At 41.0% G+C, this 20,379-nt stretch overlaps 2 protein-coding genes and 1 long non-coding RNA gene across 3 annotated transcripts; 1 reads left to right on the plus strand and 2 right to left on the minus strand.

Annotated features, from left to right (window-relative positions):
* Positions 1–5,472: 5,472 nt before the first annotated feature.
* Positions 5,473–9,775, minus strand: LOC145816041 (DEAD-box ATP-dependent RNA helicase 15-like). The gene is made up of 6 exons (XM_082912280.1): positions 9,680–9,775; positions 9,195–9,416; positions 7,345–7,529; positions 6,573–6,717; positions 6,213–6,480; positions 5,473–5,697 (listed from the first exon to the last, which is right to left on the minus strand). Exons 2-6 carry the CDS (start codon positions 9,414–9,416, stop codon positions 5,633–5,635), a joined length of 885 nt encoding a protein of 294 aa, XP_082768406.1. The 5' UTR covers positions 9,680–9,775; the 3' UTR covers positions 5,473–5,632.
* LOC145789059 (HMG1/2-like protein) lies at positions 9,776–10,459 on the minus strand (the record flags this gene model as incomplete). Its single annotated transcript, XM_082912501.1, has 4 exons — positions 9,776–9,931; positions 10,028–10,085; positions 10,174–10,296; positions 10,407–10,459. Coding segments are annotated over 4 exons (375 nt in total), but the record flags the coding sequence as incomplete, so codon positions are not given.
* Positions 10,460–11,285: 826 nt separating this feature from the next.
* Positions 11,286–17,188, plus strand: LOC145816042 (uncharacterized). The gene is made up of 3 exons (XR_014358536.1): positions 11,286–13,936; positions 14,063–14,137; positions 14,263–17,188. It is a non-coding gene; the product is annotated as an uncharacterized LOC145816042 (long non-coding RNA).
* The last annotated feature ends 3,191 nt before the right edge of the window (positions 17,189–20,379 follow it).

Consider the following 20,379-nt stretch of genomic DNA (forward strand, 5'->3'; position numbering starts at 1 on the left):
ATTTGTTCACCATCCATTTTTTTTTATACAAAACTTGTTTGATCACATAGCTATTAATATCCGATTAAAGTGATTTTTAACAAGCACATAACACTTGACGAGTTCTACATATTAACGGTTCGAATTATCAAAACGGGACCTGTGGTGGGTCTTCACGTGCCCAACAGCACCCTCCAGTCCAATCTAAGTCTGGAGGGAAGCTATTCACTTTGTAATAATATTTAATGTTAATTGTGGGGAAGTGGATTTGGGATACTCTTGTATCCAAGCAGATCTTGTAGCAGCCCTCTGATAGTCACCTGAAATAGAAGAACAACTCCGGCCGAGGGTGCCTGTAGACACGCCCGCGAAGGGGCCTCGCTACAGTTCGGACTCGATTTGTGTCACGGTTCTTAATCTGAACCAAAGAGTCCAAATCCGGCAAATCGTTTTGAGAAACAGATTTTTGAAAAGAAGTGCCAAACATGGACTGCTTTGCCAGATACAGAGTCGCCACCTAAATATTTTATTTCACTTTGTAACCATGATATCCAATTTTGAAAACTTTATGTGTTCTTAGTCCGGTTATTAGCCTAGAATTACTATGTTATGCGCACAGCAAACAAGTATAGACCAAATCGCCTAAATTGGAACAAAACATTTCACGTTTGTTTTGAAAATGGTTTGCTACTCGCAAGTAGGCTAAAATGCAGGTTTTGCCACCCTCAAGTGGGCTTTAAAATTCACAGTTTTAATATGTTATCCCAATTTAAGCAATTCGACCTCCATCCACAGGCATTCAAGCAGTAATATCACGTAAGCAACTAGCCTCATGGTAATCATGCTATCATGGCAACACTCACACGCATGCAAGGATGCTAAAGCATAAATACTTACATCGTACTCCGTGCCAAAACAAAGAACTCGTTAGCAATCAATGCATGATCCAAGTCCATGTTTAAATGCCTAATGCAACGCACACGGAATGTCACTAGAGTAGGCTCGGCTAGTCTATGAATGACATGTGAAAATGCGCAGGTAGCATGTATTCAAGTTAGATTTGAAATGCTAATGTTGTTAGCATGATGCGCCGAGCCTGGTGCATGCAAGACAAATGTATGGATGCACGCATGCTATCATACTGTTATGCTAATTTAAATATGCCCTAGTCTACCATCATAGGCAGGTAAATAAAAGGGAGAAAGAAGTGGGGGTTGGAAGACATACACACACGCACCCACACTTATTACAAATACGCCCTCACTCGGAGGGACCGAATAAATATTACAGTCCGAATAAATAACTAACTACTTAATTAATTATTACAGAATTCCTATTTAATTAATAAATTAAATGCAAAGGGAAGGTGGCCACGGCCCCCGCCTCGGGATGCGCGAATGATGCATGCTTGACCCATATCGCCCGGAAACTCGCTGCCATAGCACTACTGCCTCTGTTTTCACTGCCTTTTCCTCTCTGAAAACTTGTCAAAGTCCCAGAGAACCTCCTATGAGCATTGCAGAACATCATCGGCTGGGAGGGATGGCCACCGGCCGTGTACAATATCCATCGGCTGGAGATAAAGCTATCGGCACTGAATAAATGGCCGGTCGACACTGAATGTTGTCGGTCGGCAGAAACTTCCTGCAGAAGACAGTTTTGACAGCAACAAAGGACAGACAGTGTATGGCATGAAATTCCAAGCAAATGTGTGCACCAACACATCCCTTATCATGCTTTTGACTCAAAGGGGGATGTTCCTTGATTCTCGGACCACCAATTGCGCATTTCGATGCGTGATGGTCCAAGAAACCAAGTATGCGCTTTGATTTCAAATGTCATGCAAACCAAACAAACACATAAAGCCCAACCTCTATCACATGATCAAGAGGCAAGGCATGCATGCCAATGCAATGCAACCTAGGTATGCAAACAAGAATACAAGCATGCTAGGCAACTACATGGCATACACAATGCTAACAACATAACATGCGCAACGCTTTGAAACATGGCATACACAATGCAAGATGGGCTTACACCAATACAAGTGGACCTCAGCCACACTCACATAGGAGGCCATAAGATGAAAATGAAGTGCCTCGAAATGCGTGCACACGGGCACGCAAACCGAAGCAATGGCATATGCAATGCAATGGCTAAAATGACATATAGAATGCAACATGGGCTTATACTAACATGAGAGAGCCTCAGCCACACTCACATAAGAGGCCGATGGATGAAAATGAAGTGCCTCGAAATGCGTGTACACGGGCACGCAAACCGAGGCAATGGCATATGCAATGCAATGGCATGGAAAATGATATGCAAACATGCTAATGGGATTTCAGCACTGAAATGTAGGGGAAAACAGCCCCGAAATGAGGCGAAAGTACACCCGATGCATGGAATAGTCACGAAACATGAATTTTGGCACCCGAAATGGCCTATAGCTATACCAAACATGCACAATACGGACATGCAATGAATAGACAGTAGCAAGGCAGCCCCAAAATAAGCATTTTCCCAGTTCAAAGCATGGCCAAACAGCAAACATAAATAGGGCAAAACTAGTATGCAAAAATAGTCCTAAATATGAGATTATGAAGCAACTCACAGCTGCTGACTCCAAACAGGTTAGGGCCCTTCAACAACATTGAAGAGGAGCCCAAAATATGCACATTTACAGAACTGTAAAAACCCCCAAAACAAACATAGGTATGGCTAAGCTCTTATGCAAGAAATGGGCCAAAAGGTGGCCAAAGAAGCAAGTATACAAAACATTCATCAAACAGCCAAAGACCCTTAATGAAACATGACGAGGGAGTCAAAATATGGCTGTTTTTAGTTCGGACCAAAGTCCAAAAACAGCAACATCAGGGGCTGCCAAGGCATGTAAAAATGGGACCCAAAAGAGAATATAAAGGCAAGTATAGCATGGAGGTCCCAAACAGTGTTGAGCCCTTCTTCAATGTTGAAGAGGGGCTCAAAATAAGCCTATTTACAGTTTACATCATGCTCCAAAACAGATCAAGTCTAGGCCAAGAATAACATGCAAGATAATGGCATTTAAGAGGGGTAATGAAGCAAGTGCAAGCTACTGTCCTCAAACAGCAAGAGGTCCTCAATCAAACATGAAGAGGACCTCAAAATATGATGATTTACAGTTTGGGTCGGAGCCCAAAAATGCAAGCAACTATGGCTTAGATATGAAGCAAGAAAAGACTAGAAAAGGGAAGAGGAGAACTCACCCTTGAAGACCAGCAAACCAGCACCTCTTGGACCAAGTTTAGGTGCTCCTAAGCTCTGAAGAACAGCCTCAAGTTGCTGCAATGGAGTAAGGATGCCTTGTGCTATGATTTGATGAAGAAATGGCCCAAGAACAAGGGTGTTTGATGGTTGAATGGGAGAGATATAGTGAGAGATGAAGGGATATATGTATGTATATATCAGATATATCTATATATCTCTGGTTTTTTTGTTCAAAAACATCCAACCTAGACAAAGGGAGAGGAATGGTGCTTATATAAGGCAAGGGAAGCACTTAACTTACAAGCTAAGTAAAGGGAAAGGGTCAAAGGGGTTCAAGGGGGGTGCAAGGCTTCTAGAGGAAGCTAAAACAGCTGGCCAAGCTTCTCCAAGAAGCTTGGCCAAAGGGTTCAAGCTTCTAGAAGGTTAGGGGGGTTCAAAGACTCACAAGGTGCAAAACAACCACACATGTGCATGGGGGATCGAGTCTGTGCACTCCAGCTGGCACAGCTGGAATCCACTCAATCTACAGAATGCTCCGGAAGGTCGTCGGCCAGCAAAAATGGCCGGTCAGCACAATAAAGTGCCGGTCGGCACAATAAATTGCCGTCCGGATAAATAGATTGCCGATAGATGCTGCCAAGGTCAAAAAATGGCCGGTGGGTGTCCAAATTGAAGCCCCGGAAGTTAGCTTTCCAATGGCGCAAACCTTGCATTAAAATTCCTTCTGTGCAAAAAGTTATGCCCTTTTTCGTGAAGCCGCGCAGATTCGATCCAACCGGGATGATGCCCGACTTCAACTGATCATATCTCCCCCACCCGGACTTGGCTCTAGGAGATTCTTGAGTGCAAAATGAAGCCCCGAAAGTAAGCTTTCCAACGGTGGTGGCCTCATAGCTAAAATCCAAGTATGCAGATTAATAAGCCCGATTCAGCGAGGACTGCTCGACTCCCTTCTACCCGGATTCATGCCCGTCTTCTCCTCCAACTTGGTTTCTTCTCTCTTCCCCTCCTTTCTTCAACTTCGAACCCCTAAGCAAGGTGTTTTGAAAGGTTTTTCAAAGATTTCATCTCTCTTTCATTCATTTCCACTTCGTCCTTGCTCGGTTTATCGAAAAGCGCATTTTTTGACAAAATGCGAGCCTCGGAACAACGCAGAAACTTTATATTCAAAAATGTTTTGAAAGAGATGGTTTTAAGGTCTAAAAACCGTTCAAAATTAGCTTTGGTCCAAAATGGGGTGTGAAGTTGGGATTTGACCCTCTCATTGCCGAAGAAATTGAACCTTTGCCCTGCACACCTTTCATCACCAAGTAAACCATCAGTAACGCCCAAGTCTTATGGGCTGTCAAAAATGGGATGTCTACAGTGCCGAAATTAGCACTCCGATGGTCTAGTTAGCCTCCTAGAAAAGTGTAATAATCTTAGTTTTTGTATGTTGATAGTTTTGATCATACCTCATTCTAGATTTCTCTCCTCCCCTTTTATAAAGTTTCTCCTTCGGCCTCTTATTTTCTACTATGCATTTCCTACTAGGGCCCACTTCTCCATTGCACTTTATGGGGATAAATCAGCAACTCAATGAGTCAACACCGACTTATATGAACTACTCGGCTAGATTACCCACAATCACTACAAAAAAAATTGACTTTTTGCGACGGTAAAATACCGTCGCTAATACTCCTAATGCCGTCGCTAATACTTTTTGTGACGGCAAAATGACTTTTTGCGACGGCAAGAGGGGGTCGTAAATGCGGGGGTTGCAAAAGAGTTTTTGCAACGGCACAGTGCCGTCGCTAATGTTTTGCGACGGCATTTTTGTCTTTTTGCGACGACACTATGCAGTCGCTAATAACATTTGAAATTTCTAAACTTTTTTGCGATAGCACTATTTTACCGTCGCTGAAAAATGTTATTTGAGACGGAAAAAAATACTGTCGCTAATAATCTTTTTTTGCAACGGCAAAACACTGTTTTTGTGACGGTGTGATGCCGTCACAAAAAGTATTAAAATATGAAAATTTCTATTTTTTGCGACAGTGTAATGTCGCAAAAAGTAATAAAAAATAATAAATTTTCTATTTTTTGCGACAGTATAATGCCGTCGCAAAAAGTAAAACCTGTAACAAAATTAATAAAAATATTAAAATTTTCTATTTTTTGCGACAGTGTAATGCCGTCGCAAAAAAAAAAAAAATCCTACGATAAAAATATTAAAAATATTAAAATTTCTCCATAATAATATAAAAATAACAATTTCTTCATAATAAAATATTTTTCCATTCGTATAATTACACATCAACAAAATTATCCCACTACATAATGTTCCATAATACATATATAATGTTTAAATACATGATTTTGTTCATAATTCAAAATAACATAAACCAAATTTGATCAGCTACAGCTATAACCGTGGTGGCCTTGTATAGAAAATTTTCCCCAATTCGTGTCTCCACTGGCATGAGATCGCTGCAAAGAAAGAAAGTCATGCCAAATTAAACAAAGGCATTTTTTAGATTCACTAGAAAAACAGAGAAATCGCAAAAAAAAATGTCAATAAAATAAGCAATCATGTATTTATGAATTTAATTTTGTAATTAAGACACAATGAAGAAATTTCAGACAGAGAAGGGTGACAATGTGTGACGAGTGTTAAAAAGTTTGTTTCGCAGTAAGGCCCACATCCTTTCCTACATCTAATCTTTAAGCAGTAAGGCTCCTTCACAAGTTTGTTTTGCAGTTCTCTTCCTCAGTTCTCTTCCAATTGAATGATGAGTAAACAGATTTGTGTACTCTATAATTTATGCATACATATGACCGGCAAATAAAAAACTCAGATTGTAATAAAACACATGCTCACCAAATTCAGAAACAGAGACTCATAACACATTAACTTGTACCCCTATTTCCAAACTACCAGAGAAGAATCATTTAAATAAAGCAACATAAATTAACATGTGCATAGGAAAGCATAGGGTTCATACTGTATGTAGAAAGATCAATTTGCTCTGGAAGTTCCTTGATATCCACCTCAAACCTTTCCTGAACTTGTACAAATAATAAGTCCAAGATTAATAGCATTAAATGGACCATCAAGCAAACAAAAAAAAAAAAAAGGAAAGAAGAGGAATTCTGCCAACAAGCTGATATCAAGTGTGATTGGATTACCTGATTGAGAACATCAGAGTCGGATGCAGAAGATACAAACGTAATTGCAAGCCCCTTGGTGCCAAATCGACCAGCTCTACCCACCTGTCAAGTGTTAAAAATCGAGGAGGAAGGTCAATCGCAGTTCTGAAACAGCAATACATAGGCACATCTCATATGCTAAAAGGGGAACATACACGATGCAGGTAGGTGCCAGTGGAATCAGGCATGTCATAGTTGATAACAATGTTGACACGTTCAATGTCAATTCCTCTTCCAACTAAATCAGTTGCCACAAGAATTCTTTTGTGCCCTTCCTTGAAACCTTTGTAGCGTGTCAACCTAAACAGGTTAACCTTAAAAATCAGTCACCAATGATTCTTTAACATAAGAGAAGCAGACACAGTAAAATGGAGAACATTAATTATATTGTTTTACACAAGCATTTCAATTTAGGGTTGGTTTGGGATGTCCTAAAAAAGTGCACTTTTGACTTATTGGTGGGTTTGGGTTGGGTTTGGGTTGGGTTTGATGTGATGTGTTAGAGAGGTGATGTGATTTAAATAAGATGATGTGACTTAAATAAGATAATAACTTTTTGACTTTTTGGCCTATTTAGTACATGCCAAACTAGCCCTTAGAATACAGAATCTTTCAATAAAATTCCTTAAAAATCATCAAGGGACCCAAAAAATAATTATGTTGAGAAGTTGCAAGATCCCCCAAATGAATAGACAATATGACGTTTTTCAAACACTAATACAGCCAAACAACCAAGCATCTAGAGAACAGAGTACTGGTAAGGAATTATTTCCTATATGTTCAATGAACATATCCCACAGAACAAGTCAGCAGTTGAAACTACAGAGAAACTACATAGATAAAACTGGCGTCATCATATAAGCCTAAAAATACAAAATTATCAAGTACTTCTCATTACAAGTGGAACCAGAGTTACAGAATACATGCCTTTCTTCCTGAGACATTCCAGAATGGATGCAAATAGAAGGAAAGTTGCATTCCACAAGTAACTTGTTCAGTTCAGCTGCTCTGCTGACACTTTTGACAAAAATGACAACTTGGTTGAAGTCCAATGCATCAAGGAGGTCATTTAGTTTGCAGTTTTTCTCAAGCTCACTCAGTTTAATATAATGCTGATGGGAAAAAACATAGAAGTAATAGTGAGTGTGTAAGAAAATAATAAACATAAATGTATGTGTACACAGATACACTATAGAAAGCTTCTCCCAATGAAGAAGTAGACAAATGACATAGGATTCTAAGAATTAAAGAGTAAATATTTGACATTATATAAACACTGAAAACAAAGGGGAGCCCATAAATACTATCCTAGTGTATAATGCTTAACAAAAAATTGAGAAATGATAGAAACCATCCAGTATACACATTTTGTGTGTCCTGAAATGAAACAAATATAATTAATCGGATCATGTCCGCAAGTGTCATAACATTCAGTAAGCTTGTATAATTCATTAATTTAACAGCCGCATAAATTATGTCACCATAAGCACAGCACAACACTGTGAAACATCATATGAAAAGTCATTTGTAAGTTGTGTTCTTTGCACTCTTTCCAAAAATTTCATTCCAAAACAGTTGATTTCCAAGCAAACCCCAGCCATAGCATATGGCAGTATGGCACCGTTCTTTTCCTCTGCAATATTGCTTTCTCACATTTTCTATCACACAAGAAATCTTCTTAAGTTTTATGTTTTGTTGATTTTTGTCCTATGCTCAGTGCAATTAAAATTTCTTGTCTAAGTGATTGTTGGTAAAACACTCAAAATGCATTTGATCTCTAAAGATATGCTTTCCTCTAGACAATATAATTTACATCATAGTTAAGTTGTTCTAGCTCAATTATGACAAGTAGTTAATTAAGTCCCATGCCTAAGCTATCTACAATAAACGCAGTCAAACAAATCGTAATTGAAATGAAAGGGATTTCGCATCATTACAAGTCATAATTTTCCGCTTAATTCTGATGCACATCAAGATTCAATCAGAACAGTATAATTGCTAGACTAGGTTTTGGAGATGCTATACTTCAATTCATAATGTAAGCAAAATTACCCATTGAAATATATTAAGCAAAATCTGTAATGCCAAACAAAACTTTAGACACAATTTGGCATCCCCTACAAAAGTGCACTTTTTTTTTATCTTTTTCAGGTCACATCATATCTCTACTTTTTTGCACATCTTTTCGTAAAAAGTCAAAAAGTATATTTATTTTGATCGTTCCAAACACCCTCTTAATAAATGCACCGTAAATTGAAATGAATTGGATTTCACTTTATTACAAGTAAATGGAGAATGAATCAATTCTCTGAAAAACTACATCCAGGAATAATTTTCTGCTTAATTCCGATACACATTTAAGTTCAATCAAAATGGTATACTTGCTTGACTAAGTTTTGAGATGCTATATACTTCAATTCAATTCACAATATAAGCAAAATAATGATTGAAATATATATTGAGCAAAGTTTAATGCCAAACAAAAATTTAATTCAAATGCATAACTTACATGTCTACCTAATAAATGCACCTCAAACATATCATAAATCGAAATTAATTGGGTTTCGCTTCATTACAAAATAAATTCTATGACAAACTACATCTAGTCATAATTTTCAACTTAGTTCTGATACTACATCAAGAATCAATCAGAAAAGTATAGTTGTTATGAGATGCTATACTTCAATTCATAATGTAAGCAAAATTACCCATTGAATTATAAGTAAGAAAAATCTGTAATGACAAACAAAACTTTAATTCAAATATGCACAACTTACAATTCTACCATCTATGATGTGCTTTTCCCTAACAACTCTTTCTGCAACAGAGGGATCAGCAAAGACAACAAAACTGAAACCACGAGCACGCCCTGTGTTCCGATCCTTCATTATCACAGCATCAACTACCTCACCAAAAGTTTGGAAATACTCTCTCATACGGTCTTCGTTCGTGTCCCAAGAAATCCCACCAATGAATAACTTTCCAGGCTCCATTTCCATCTTGCAACCAATAATCCCACCAATTGAATTCAAAAACAAATTCATATCCACAAATTCAAACTTTACAAAGATCAATCAATCCATCATCAACACAAAACCAAGTATAAAACTATAAAACTAGATCTAAAGAGCAACATGTAATTGATTGGAAAACATCAACATATGTGATTCAATTCCCACTTCTTAGATTTCTATGAAAACATAAAAACCAATCATATCCAACATAAAACATCATAATGTAGATTAAACAAGGACAAGCATACCTTAGCAAAGAATCTAGTAGAAAATTGGAGACTTGTATTCGGTATTCCTTTATTGTATTCGGTCTTCCTTTTCTCTGCCTTCGCAACGTAGGGAGCTTTCTCCTAATTTTTTCAAAACATAAAAATTGAACAACAATAACAAGTAAATATATTTGATTTCAGAGAATAAATCAAAATCAAATCATTATTTGGAATTGAATTACTCATAGCTTCTGACAAAGATTTCCATTTATCTCCTCCAGACTTACCAACCTAATCCACATTCCAAAAACAATAAAAATTGAAATCAAACTTGAACAAAATCCACAAATCAGAAATCTGTAAAACAAATGAGGTGAAAACACTCACGGCGGCTACGGATTTGTTGTTAGAATGCTTCTCTTTGTACGTTTTCCTAAACTCCTCCCTAAAACATTTAAAAATATATTCATTGACGTAGAATATACAGATCTAACAACGATTTTCATGCGAGAGAAAGGAAAATAGATGATCACATGAAAACAAAGAAAGCACTAGCAGGCCTCTTCGGCTTGTTAGGGTTCTTGGCAGCCTTCCCCTTCTTCGCCGCTGGCTTTTTACCAGCCTTCTCGCTCGGAGCACCTCTCTTCACCGAAAGCCTAACAACAAAAAAATCGATCTTCAATACCCAAAAAACACACTCTGAATCACACGCATAATAGATCTCAGATCTAAAAACTCCAAAAACAACAAGGCAAACAAAACTTACTTGCTATCGGTCCTTTTGGTCTCCGTTTTCGATCTACCTCCTTTCACGGTGAAACCCTACAACCCTATGTAGGAGAGGGTTCAAGAAAGGAGTTGAAAAATTCAAAGATCGAATTCTCTAGAATATGATGAGAGGCTTAGATTCTTCAATAATCTCAACTTAGGAACACAACAACAAAGGAGATGATGGAGATAAGAGATTGGGTGAAGAAGAAGGCAAAATGGCTAGAGAATAGAATAATGGCAAGGCTCTCCCATTGATCTCCCACTTTCACTCTCAAGGTTGATAATGGAGAAGGGAAATTAGTTCTTTCCCAAGAGTTAAAAAATCTCCAAAATCCATCCCTTGTAAAGCTATGGGTGGGTGCTATTTATAGGCACCTCATGATGTAGGATGGAACCCATGTGCAAGGCACATGGGGGATATTCTCTCTAACCACCTTGTCCGAGGGGGTGACCTCTCCGAGGAGGTGACTTCTCCGAGGAGGTGACCTCTCCGAGGAGGTGACTTCTCCGAGGAGGTGACCTCTCCGAGGAGGTGACTTCTCCGAGGATGAGAAAACCCCGAAGAGGAGATCACTCCCTCGGCGAACCCTTCTTCTTAGCCACACCTAACCAATGATCCCCAATCATCCCAAAGGGTCAGGGGTAGTCCCAGAGGACGTCCTGCCGCAAAATATTGCCGAGTCTCATGGACCCCCCGGGGTCGTGCCACCTCGACCCGGGTATAGGCTAGTTTAACCGAAGAGTGAATTTATCTCCACTCACCGTCCTCGGGATCGGGTCCTTTGTTCGAACTCCATTACGCCCATGGTTCTGGTGCGTAGATCCCGGAAAGCTCCGAGCCCGCAAGTGTTCTGGGACTCATTAACGGAGCGACTTCTAGATTGCGTCTGAATCCGTTCGAAGCCAAGTGTTTCGGACCTCTAGGTTCGTGGATCCGAACCCTTTCGAGTCCGAGTGCCTCGGATCTCTAGGCTTGCTTAATACCCTTTCGAGTCCGGGCCCGAGCAAGTCTCTAGGTTCGTGGATCCGAACCCTTTCGAGGCTTAGAGCTATTCAGCCCGTTTGACGGCGATAAATCCAAGCCCACCATTCTTGGACTTGCGATAAATTCGGGCCTACTAATCTTGGGCTATTGGGCCTAAATAATTTAGTGGGCTTAAATTAGCTCCTCTTACATTTGCCCCTTGCGTGTATGAGAAATTGTAATTTTCTCGGACATGCATAATTTCACCTCATCAGCCATGCTTCACATCATGTCTTCGAGAATATTTGGCCTTGATAAAATCTATGGATAAAAACTGAGGACTCACTGTAAATTACAGAGAAAATTGACAACTAATATTATTATTATTATTTTTTTTTTGGAACTTTTTTTTTTTTTTTTTTTTTTTTTTTTTTTGGAAAGAAAATCAAAACTTGAATTGTTTAATGCCCCACCAAACCAACCTGGACATGTAATTCATACAGCAACAACTAAATTGCCAAAGAAAATAATAATAATAATAATTTTTTTTTATTTTTTTTATTTTTTTATTTTATATATATATATATATATATATTTTTTTTTTTTTTTTTTTTCGAGAATAAACAAATCAGAAAGCTGACCCCCCTTTTTTTACAATATATAAACATATTGCTTTTTTTTTTTAGACATTCTCTCTCCAGAGACTTCAAACCCAAAAAATGATTTTTCCATTGGAAAACAAACAGGTCCTATATCATGATGACCCATGTGATTTCTCTCTCTACAAAAGTGGAAACCCACACTTTTTTTTTTTTTTTTTTTTTTCTTTTTTAATTGGAAAACCGTGAACTGGGATATGCCATGTATCACACCCCTTTTTTTATTCTATTCAAAGATAAGAATAGCAACCCTAATCAATGTAGCCTCTCTTTTCTTTATTTTTTTGTTTTGTTGCACAGCGGCGCCTCTATCTCTAGATCGAGAGACCAACCCAGCACTTCTCTTTTTTTTTTTTTTTTTTTCTTTAACAAATCAGAGGCTAATGTTGTGCGCTCCTTCAACAAACCAGAGGCTCTATTTACCATCGGTGCTTTACTTCAATTTAATGATGCAGTCCCTCAGAGATCCAGGCCCACCGTAGCTCTGTTCTGCAATGACAGAGGCCGACACCAACTCCTTGCATACACGGCATCTCTTTTATTTATTTATTTTCTTTTCTGTGCTTCATCTTCCTTAAGAAAATAATAATCTAAACTTCACTCCTCTTTTTGCAGCAGAGTTTCGTTTTGCCTCTACAACAACAACGGGCTATCCTTGCTTGCACACCATTTGCTGCCGCAACTCCGGGTGCGCAACCGCCATGTCCTGCGCCTTCGACCTTCGCCGTACTTCTGTCCGCTGGTTGCAACAGTTCCGATTACAGCCGATGTAGTGACTCAAACCATGGCAAGCTCGTATCAATGCCAGCTCCACTCATCGTCGATGTCCCATTTCAGCCATGTTTTTTTTTTAGAGCTCCGAACACACAGATCTCGGTCCTACTTTCACATCTACTGAAGTCCACCACCATTGGTTCTAACCGTGATTAATCAATGCCGACCACGTCGCCGACTCAACGCGGCGTCGGTTTGCCTAGCTTCCTTCCTCATCTACTGCTTCGTGCGCCATTCTCGGCCTACACCGCTTGTGATTGATAACCCGTCTCCTCACTATGCTGCCCCTAAATCTGTGAGTTAAGCACTTGTTGAAAACCCATTTTTGAACCCCTCATTTTGATGGGTTTTGGTCTTGATTCAACAAAGTTCATTCTCTTCATTGCTTTGGATTTGTGAGTGTATGCTTGAAATTTGATTTGGGCTTTTGAGATTTGTGGGCATTGTTGTATACCAATTTTGAACTTGAGATAACGGAAGCTTCTATTGAATCTTGATTTGCATAAGAAATGTAGTCTTGAAATTCATGTTGACAAATCTAACGTAAATAGAATATTTGATGCTTGCCTTGAAATATTGATGTCAATGGTGGAGATGTGATAGGAATGATGTCACGCTTGATACCTTGCGCCAAGACCGAACCAACCTACCATCGACCTCTCTTTGCTGAAACTCTTCCTCCGGCTTCGGCGGTCCAATGTAAACCACACACGTCGCCCGTTCAACGCGTCGTGTGTGATCTTGCCTAACGCTGTTCAGCTCGTCGTTGGTGTGCCCTCCTGGCTTAGCAACATTTTTCAAAGCTCCGAATACATAGATCTTGGCCTTGCTTTACACTCACTGGTTCCAGCTCCAATTACTGTTGACTTCGACGGTTCCAACGCACACCACACACGTTCGCCCTCTCAACGCAACGTGTGTGGTTGCTGACTTTTCTGTGGTACCAGTGTTGCTTCCGGCTTGAACTTGTCCGACGCCCACCACGCACGTTCGCCCACTCAACGCAATGTGTGTGGTCCTGCCAAGCCTAGCCCAGTCTTGTTGATTACAGTCTGTAAAACCTCTCTGATTTTAACTTGAATTTTCAACATCGGCTTCGGACTTCACCCCTCTAACAGTCCCAAATTTGTGAGTATGAAATTCGGCTCCCTCTTCCTCTTGTTGAATAATAAAGATGATATATTGTTGTTTGTTTAACTTGTGGATGCTTGGGAAATACATAGCTGATGCCAAAATTTTGTGTGACCGTTGTAGTTTTACGTTGGCTAGAGAGGAACCAGCCCGGAGAGACAAAAACTTGATAGTTGCATTTTCATGAACTTGCTCAGAGTAATAAAATTGTTGTAGCTTAAATAGATAATTATTATTTGTTGATGTCGCCCCATTCTGATAATGCCTGAATCATGATCTGAAATTGATATTGTTTGTCTCATTTGTCGGTTTTACTATTTCAGACAAATAAATTCTTGATTGAAATCCACGTCCTCGGGGCCCTTGGAACCCACACTAATGAGAGTAAGGGCTGTTCCTCGGAAGTCCGAACAAAAGCAAGACTGTCCCTCGGGCGTCCGAAGGTAGCACACACCCTACTTTGGCAAGAAAGATTCCTCTGGAAGATAACCGAGTCTACCAAGCTTCTACCAACAGAAGTAAAGACTGTCTCTCAGAAGTCCGAGCAGAAACAAGGCTGTCCCTCGGAAGTCCGAGCAGAAACAAGGCTGTCCCTCGGGAGTCCGAGTGGATGCGCACTTCTACTTCGGCAGCTAATGGAAGCAAAGGCTATCCCTCGGGAGTTCGAGCAGGAGACAAGGCTCTCCCTCAGAAGTCTAAGCAGAAACAAGGCTATCCCTCGGAAGTCCGAGTGGATGCGCACTTCTATTTCGGTAGCTAATGGAAGCAAAGGCTATCCCTCGGAAGTCCGAGTGGAAGTATACTTCTATTATGTCAAGAAAACTCCCTTCAGGTTGGTAACTGAGTCTACTATTTCTCTTTCTTCTTTGAGGGGCAACAAAAATTGAAAACTGTTTCAAGCAACATAACACCATGAAAATATACAATGTAGAGAAAATAACTTCTAATGGAGATACATAATATGGAGGAAATAAATTTCTTCATGACATAAGAAAGATAGAACTTCTTGGACAATGTAGTAAATGCAAACTGTAAATGTCATAGATAGACTTCTTCTACGGAATGTTGAAATTTGCCCCTAGAGTTGCAAGATCATTTGGAAAGCTTTCACCAGCTGCTCGGGTTGTGGCCATCATGCACCATCATAAATAGTACACCATCTTGCCTCCTTCTCGAACTTTCATCACCTTCCGAGGAATAGGCGGACTTTCTGGTCTAGACATTGCCCGCTTACTTGACTCTGCCATCAGCTCCTTGTCATCTTTGATATCCTCCCAACGAGGAATTTTGACCCCTCGAGGCCTAGAGGTGGTGGGAACTTCTTCGACAGCCAGTTCGGTGAAGTAGATGGCATCAGAATAATGAGCTTCATGGATCTCGAAAGGCCTTTCTGTAGCCTGAATTGTCACCGTCTTCTTTCCCCATTTTGCCTTAACACACTGATGATAACTCGATGGTACAGCCCCATATCTATGCATCCAGGTCCTCCCTAGAATGATGTGATAATTTGTCTCAGAATCGATAATATGGAACTTGGTGGCCGAGCGAATTTCTCCGACGGCTAAATCAACTGTTACGCATCCGATAGTAACTCTCCTTTCTCCACCGAAGCCAGTGATGACTATCGGCTGCTTCACAATGCGTTCTTTAGAGATTCCGGCCTTTTCTAGAGTAGCGCGAGTCATAATATTGATAGAGGCTCCACTATCTAGAAAGGCCCTTTTGAACTCAACCCCGTTAATAAAAGCAGTCACATAAAGCGGGCGGTTGTGAGAAAAAGGATACTTCCGATCAACCTCGGAGAAAGTAATGGCACTAGATTGCTCTTTTGTCTTCCTCGGGATAGATCCCTCAGTCGACATGCATTCCTCATGGTGTGCCTCGGCTATATTAATGATAGACTTGGTGATTTCTGTTCTTGCCTCCTTGGAAAGTCCAAGCTGGTCAAAGAACTGCTTGAACTTTACACAGTCTTGCAAGGTTTTGGCATAGTGATCCGGATCTTTTTCCACTCTTGGAGGCTCGTAGTTAACCATCTCCTCGGTCTCTTCAAAATAAGATGCCACATAAACATGGTGTCCTCCTCTTCCGTAGTACTCTTCTCCTCCTTCTGGATCAAAGGGATCTTCGCCATGAGTCATAAATGTTCTGCCCTCTGGATCGAGAGCACTTCTATAGTAAACTTGCTCACCCTCTGGCTCGAGGATGTCATCCAAATAACAATCATCGTCATCGAGGTTGGCGATAGCCTCAATCATCGGGCCTTCATAAGCTATCATAGCAACATTCTTGCCCTTGTCTCGGTGTTGAGGATATGGTTGTTCTCGGATGTCTTGAGTCCCTTGCTTTTTGAACCTCAATTCGTCTGCCTCGACTTTATCTCTGAAGATTTTTCTGAGAGTCCAACACTTCTCTGTCGGATGTTTTAATGTACGATGGTAGACACAGAATTCAGGGCTCTCACGGTCTTTCTTTGATGGCATTTCTTCAACATAAGGCAATTTTAGCTCTCCATCAGCCACCCATTCCTTAACTAGAGCTTTCACTTCCTCGATTCCACATGGATAAGAAACATTCCCCTTTTCACCATTATATTGCTTTCTCTTCTGGCCTCTATGACCTCCTCCTTGTGAATTTCGGGTATCTGGGGCAGAGGCAGCAGCAACAATAGGTCCACGAGACGATTTGAAACTAGTCTTGTAACTGGCCTTAAATCCGGACTCCTGATCATGAGGAATGCTAATGTTCCGAGCTGCTTCTATTAATGCCGAGAAGGTGGGTAGCTTGTGATTAACTAGAAACATTTTGTATCTGCTCAATGCCCCTTCTAGACAGATTTGAACCAGATAACTCTCCTCGACTGCTTCATGACAATCTACGGCCTTGTCCTGAAACCTTTTGACGTAGTCAAGGATGTCTTCACTTTCTCGTTGCTTCTCTTTACACAATGTAAGTATGGTCACCCTCTCCGCCACTTGAAAGAACTTGGAGTGGAATTTGTTAACCATTTCCTCCCAACTTCGGACAGAGTTTGGGGCCAAATTAACATACCAACTATATGCTCGGTCGGTGAGGGACTTAGAGAATTCTCTCAGTCGGAGGACGTGGTTTGAACCATGAATACCTAGAGTCTCGATGAATCGCACAACATGTTCTCGGGCATTTCCTTGTTTGCCGTCGAACTTGATGAACTTCGGCACTGTATACCCCTCAGGGTATGGATAGCTCAGCATCTCAATGGGGTGAGGCGGCTTGACGTCTGGATCAGGCAAAGAGGGTAAGGTCCTCTTGCCCCGTTCGAGATCGAACATGGCCTGCACATCGGCGAGAGTGAGAAACTGTTGAGGGAGAGAGTTTGATGGTGGTATTCCCGGGACTTGGCTTATGTACCCGAAGACTGAGCTAGGGGCGTCTTGGCCATTCTGGTGCTGCGAATTCATCATTGGTGAGGACATTTGACGATACTGGCCATCAGCGCCTATAGACAAGCCAGTTGGTGATGGGATATTGAATTGAGGCCCGTAAAGTCCACCGTACGGCGCCGCTATACCGGGTTGTGCTTGCAGATTTGTTGTCGGCACCAAAGGAGGCCCGCTTGGTGCTTGGGTAACATTTACTGGTGGCGTGACAAGATTAGGTACGGGCAGAGCTCCCTTTTGCGCCATCACGCTCCTTATGTTTTCCTGGACACCAACAGTCACCGGAGCACCATTCATTACACTAGAAACTCCCCTAGTCACCATTGGATCTTGGCTTGGCACGCCATGGAGCCCGGGCATGGGCAAACTGCCGCCGCCTACTGTGGTTTGAGCATGTGTTACTGTGGCCGTGTTGCCATGAGCCATAGGCTGATTGGGGCTTACTTCTCCTTGGATTTGATTTTGCGCTCCGGCGGGAATAACTCCACCACCAGTTTGATTTCCGTTTGGCGCCGATGCAAAGTTAGAACTCATCACCAACATGGTGTGAGTGAGATTCTGAAGAGTGGTAAGAATCTCCTGCTGAGTATTTTGAAGTCCTTGAATGGCTTCAAGCAAAAGTGGTTGATCTGGAGCCGTGGTTCTGTCATCACCACCATTAGAGGATCCTTGTTGGTGAACTTCATCTTCTCCCGCCATCCTTGTTGGAGTTGTGTGGATTCCAGATCTCGTTGAGACCATTAACCAATCCGCCTCCCCAGCGGAGTCGCCAAAATGTAGGAGAGGGTTCAAGAAAGGAGTTGAAAAATTCAAAGATCGAATTCTCTAGAATATGATGAGAGGCTTAGATTCTTCAATAATCTCAACTTAGGAACACAACAACAAAGGAGATGATGGAGATAAGAGATTGGGTGAAGAAGAAGGCAAAATGGCTAGAGAATAGAATAATGGCAAGGCTCTCCCATTGATCTCCCACTTTCACTCTCAAGGTTGATAATGGAGAAGGGAAATTAGTTCTTTCCCAAGAGTTAAAAAATCTCCAAAATCCATCCCTTGTAAAGCTATGGGTGGGTGCTATTTATAGGCACCTCATGATGTAGGATGGAACCCATGTGCAAGGCACATGGGGGATATTCTCTCTAACCACCTTGTCCGAGGGGGTGACCTCTCCGAGGAGGTGACTTCTCCGAGGAGGTGACTTCTCCGAGGAGGTGACTTCTCCGAGGAGGTGAAAACCCCGAAGAGGAGATCACTCCCTCGGCGAACCCTTCTTCTTAGCCACACCTAACCAATGATCCCCAATCATCCCAAAGGGTCAGGGGTAGTCCCAGAGGACGTCCTGCCGCAAAATATTGCCGAGTCTCATGGACCCCCCGGGGTCGTGCCACCTCGACCCGGGTATAGGCTAGTTTAACCGAAGAGTGAATTTATCTCCACTCACCGTCCTCGGGATCGGGTCCTTTGTTCGAACTCCATTACGCCCATGGTTCTGGTGCGTAGATCCCGGAAAGCTCCGAGCCCGCAAGTGTTCTGGGACTCATTAACGGAGCGACTTCTAGATTGCGTCTGAATCCGTTCGAAGCCAAGTGTTTCGGACCTCTAGGTTCGTGGATCCGAACCCTTTCGAGTCCGAGTGCCTCGGATCTCTAGGCTTGCTTAATACCCTTTCGAGTCCGGGCCCGAGCAAGTCTCTAGGTTCGTGGATCCGAACCCTTTCGAGGCTTAGAGCTATTCAGCCCGTTTGACGGCGATAAATCCAAGCCCACCATTCTTGGACTTGCGATAAATTCGGGCCTACTAATCTTGGGCTATTGGGCCTAAATAATTTAGTGGGCTTAAATTAGCTCCTCTTACACCCTACAAGCAAGGCTATCGAAAGAGAAAGAAATGGGGGTTTGGTCGTCGTCTTTGGCGGAGGAGGGTCGTCGCCACTCTCTCTTCTCGACCTTGTCGTTGGTGAGAGACCACGGAGGGCTTAGCGATGATGATGATGATGAAAGAGACCCGAAGATCTTCTGGACTCGAGCTCTGAAAGTGTTGTCCATGGAATCTGAAGATGAAGCCATCCATATCGATTGGTTGATATTTGATTGACGGTTCAAACAAGTCTGTATGTATGTATGTTGATATTTGATTCCGATTTCCTACTTCTACGCCTAGAACTCGTGCTCTTCCTCTTCCTCCTAGACCATGAATCATCCGAATCAGCATCTGAAACAAATTGAGACTGAGAGACAGAGAGACTGGGGATTTTGGGTTTGGGGATTTTGGTTCAAGAGATTGGGGATTTTGGGTTTGGGGTGGGGGAAACCCGAGCGGGAATGGAAAGAGGGGGGATTACAAATGATTTTTTTTTTTTTTTTTCATTATAAATGAATATTGGAAGAGATTACAAATGAAATTTTTTTTTTGATTTTCATTACAAATGAATATTTAAATAATAAAATGATTTTTTTTTTTTTTTTGCAACGGAGGATGCCGTTGTCAAAAAAAAATATTTTTTATTAAAATAATTTTTTTTATAGTTAATGAATTTTTTTTTTCATTTAATAAGATTGAAAATTTATTTGTTTCATATATTATTTTAATGAATAAAAAATTATTAATTTCTTTTTTTTATTTGGTAGAAGTAGGAATAATATATTCTATTAAAATAAAGTTAATTTTTGGTGGTCAATGAAAAAAAAAATTTGCGACCCTTTTTTTTTTTTTTTTACTAAAAATCAAGAACTAATTTTTTGTGGTAGATGATGGGAAGTGGCAGTAGTGGTGAAAGTGGTGTATAAGAGGTGATAGTGGTGGTGGTAGTGATGGCGAAGGAGATAAGTGGTGAAGTTGTGGTAGTTGTAGAGGAGATAGAATAGCGATTGTAGATGAGAGATAATGGTAGTAGTAGTGGTGGTAGTGGAGTGGTAGCGATGGTGGTAGTAATGATAGTTGTAGAGGTTGAGTGACAACAGTGGTAGTAGTGGAATTGCATTTGCAGTAGTGGTGAATGTGGTAGAGAAGATGGGTGGTGAG

This window comes from Camellia sinensis, unplaced genomic scaffold (assembly GCF_055761805.1).
Source record: "Camellia sinensis isolate YWXY unplaced genomic scaffold, ASM5576180v1 Unanchor3, whole genome shotgun sequence".
NCBI lineage: Eukaryota > Viridiplantae > Streptophyta > Magnoliopsida > Ericales > Theaceae > Camellia > Camellia sinensis.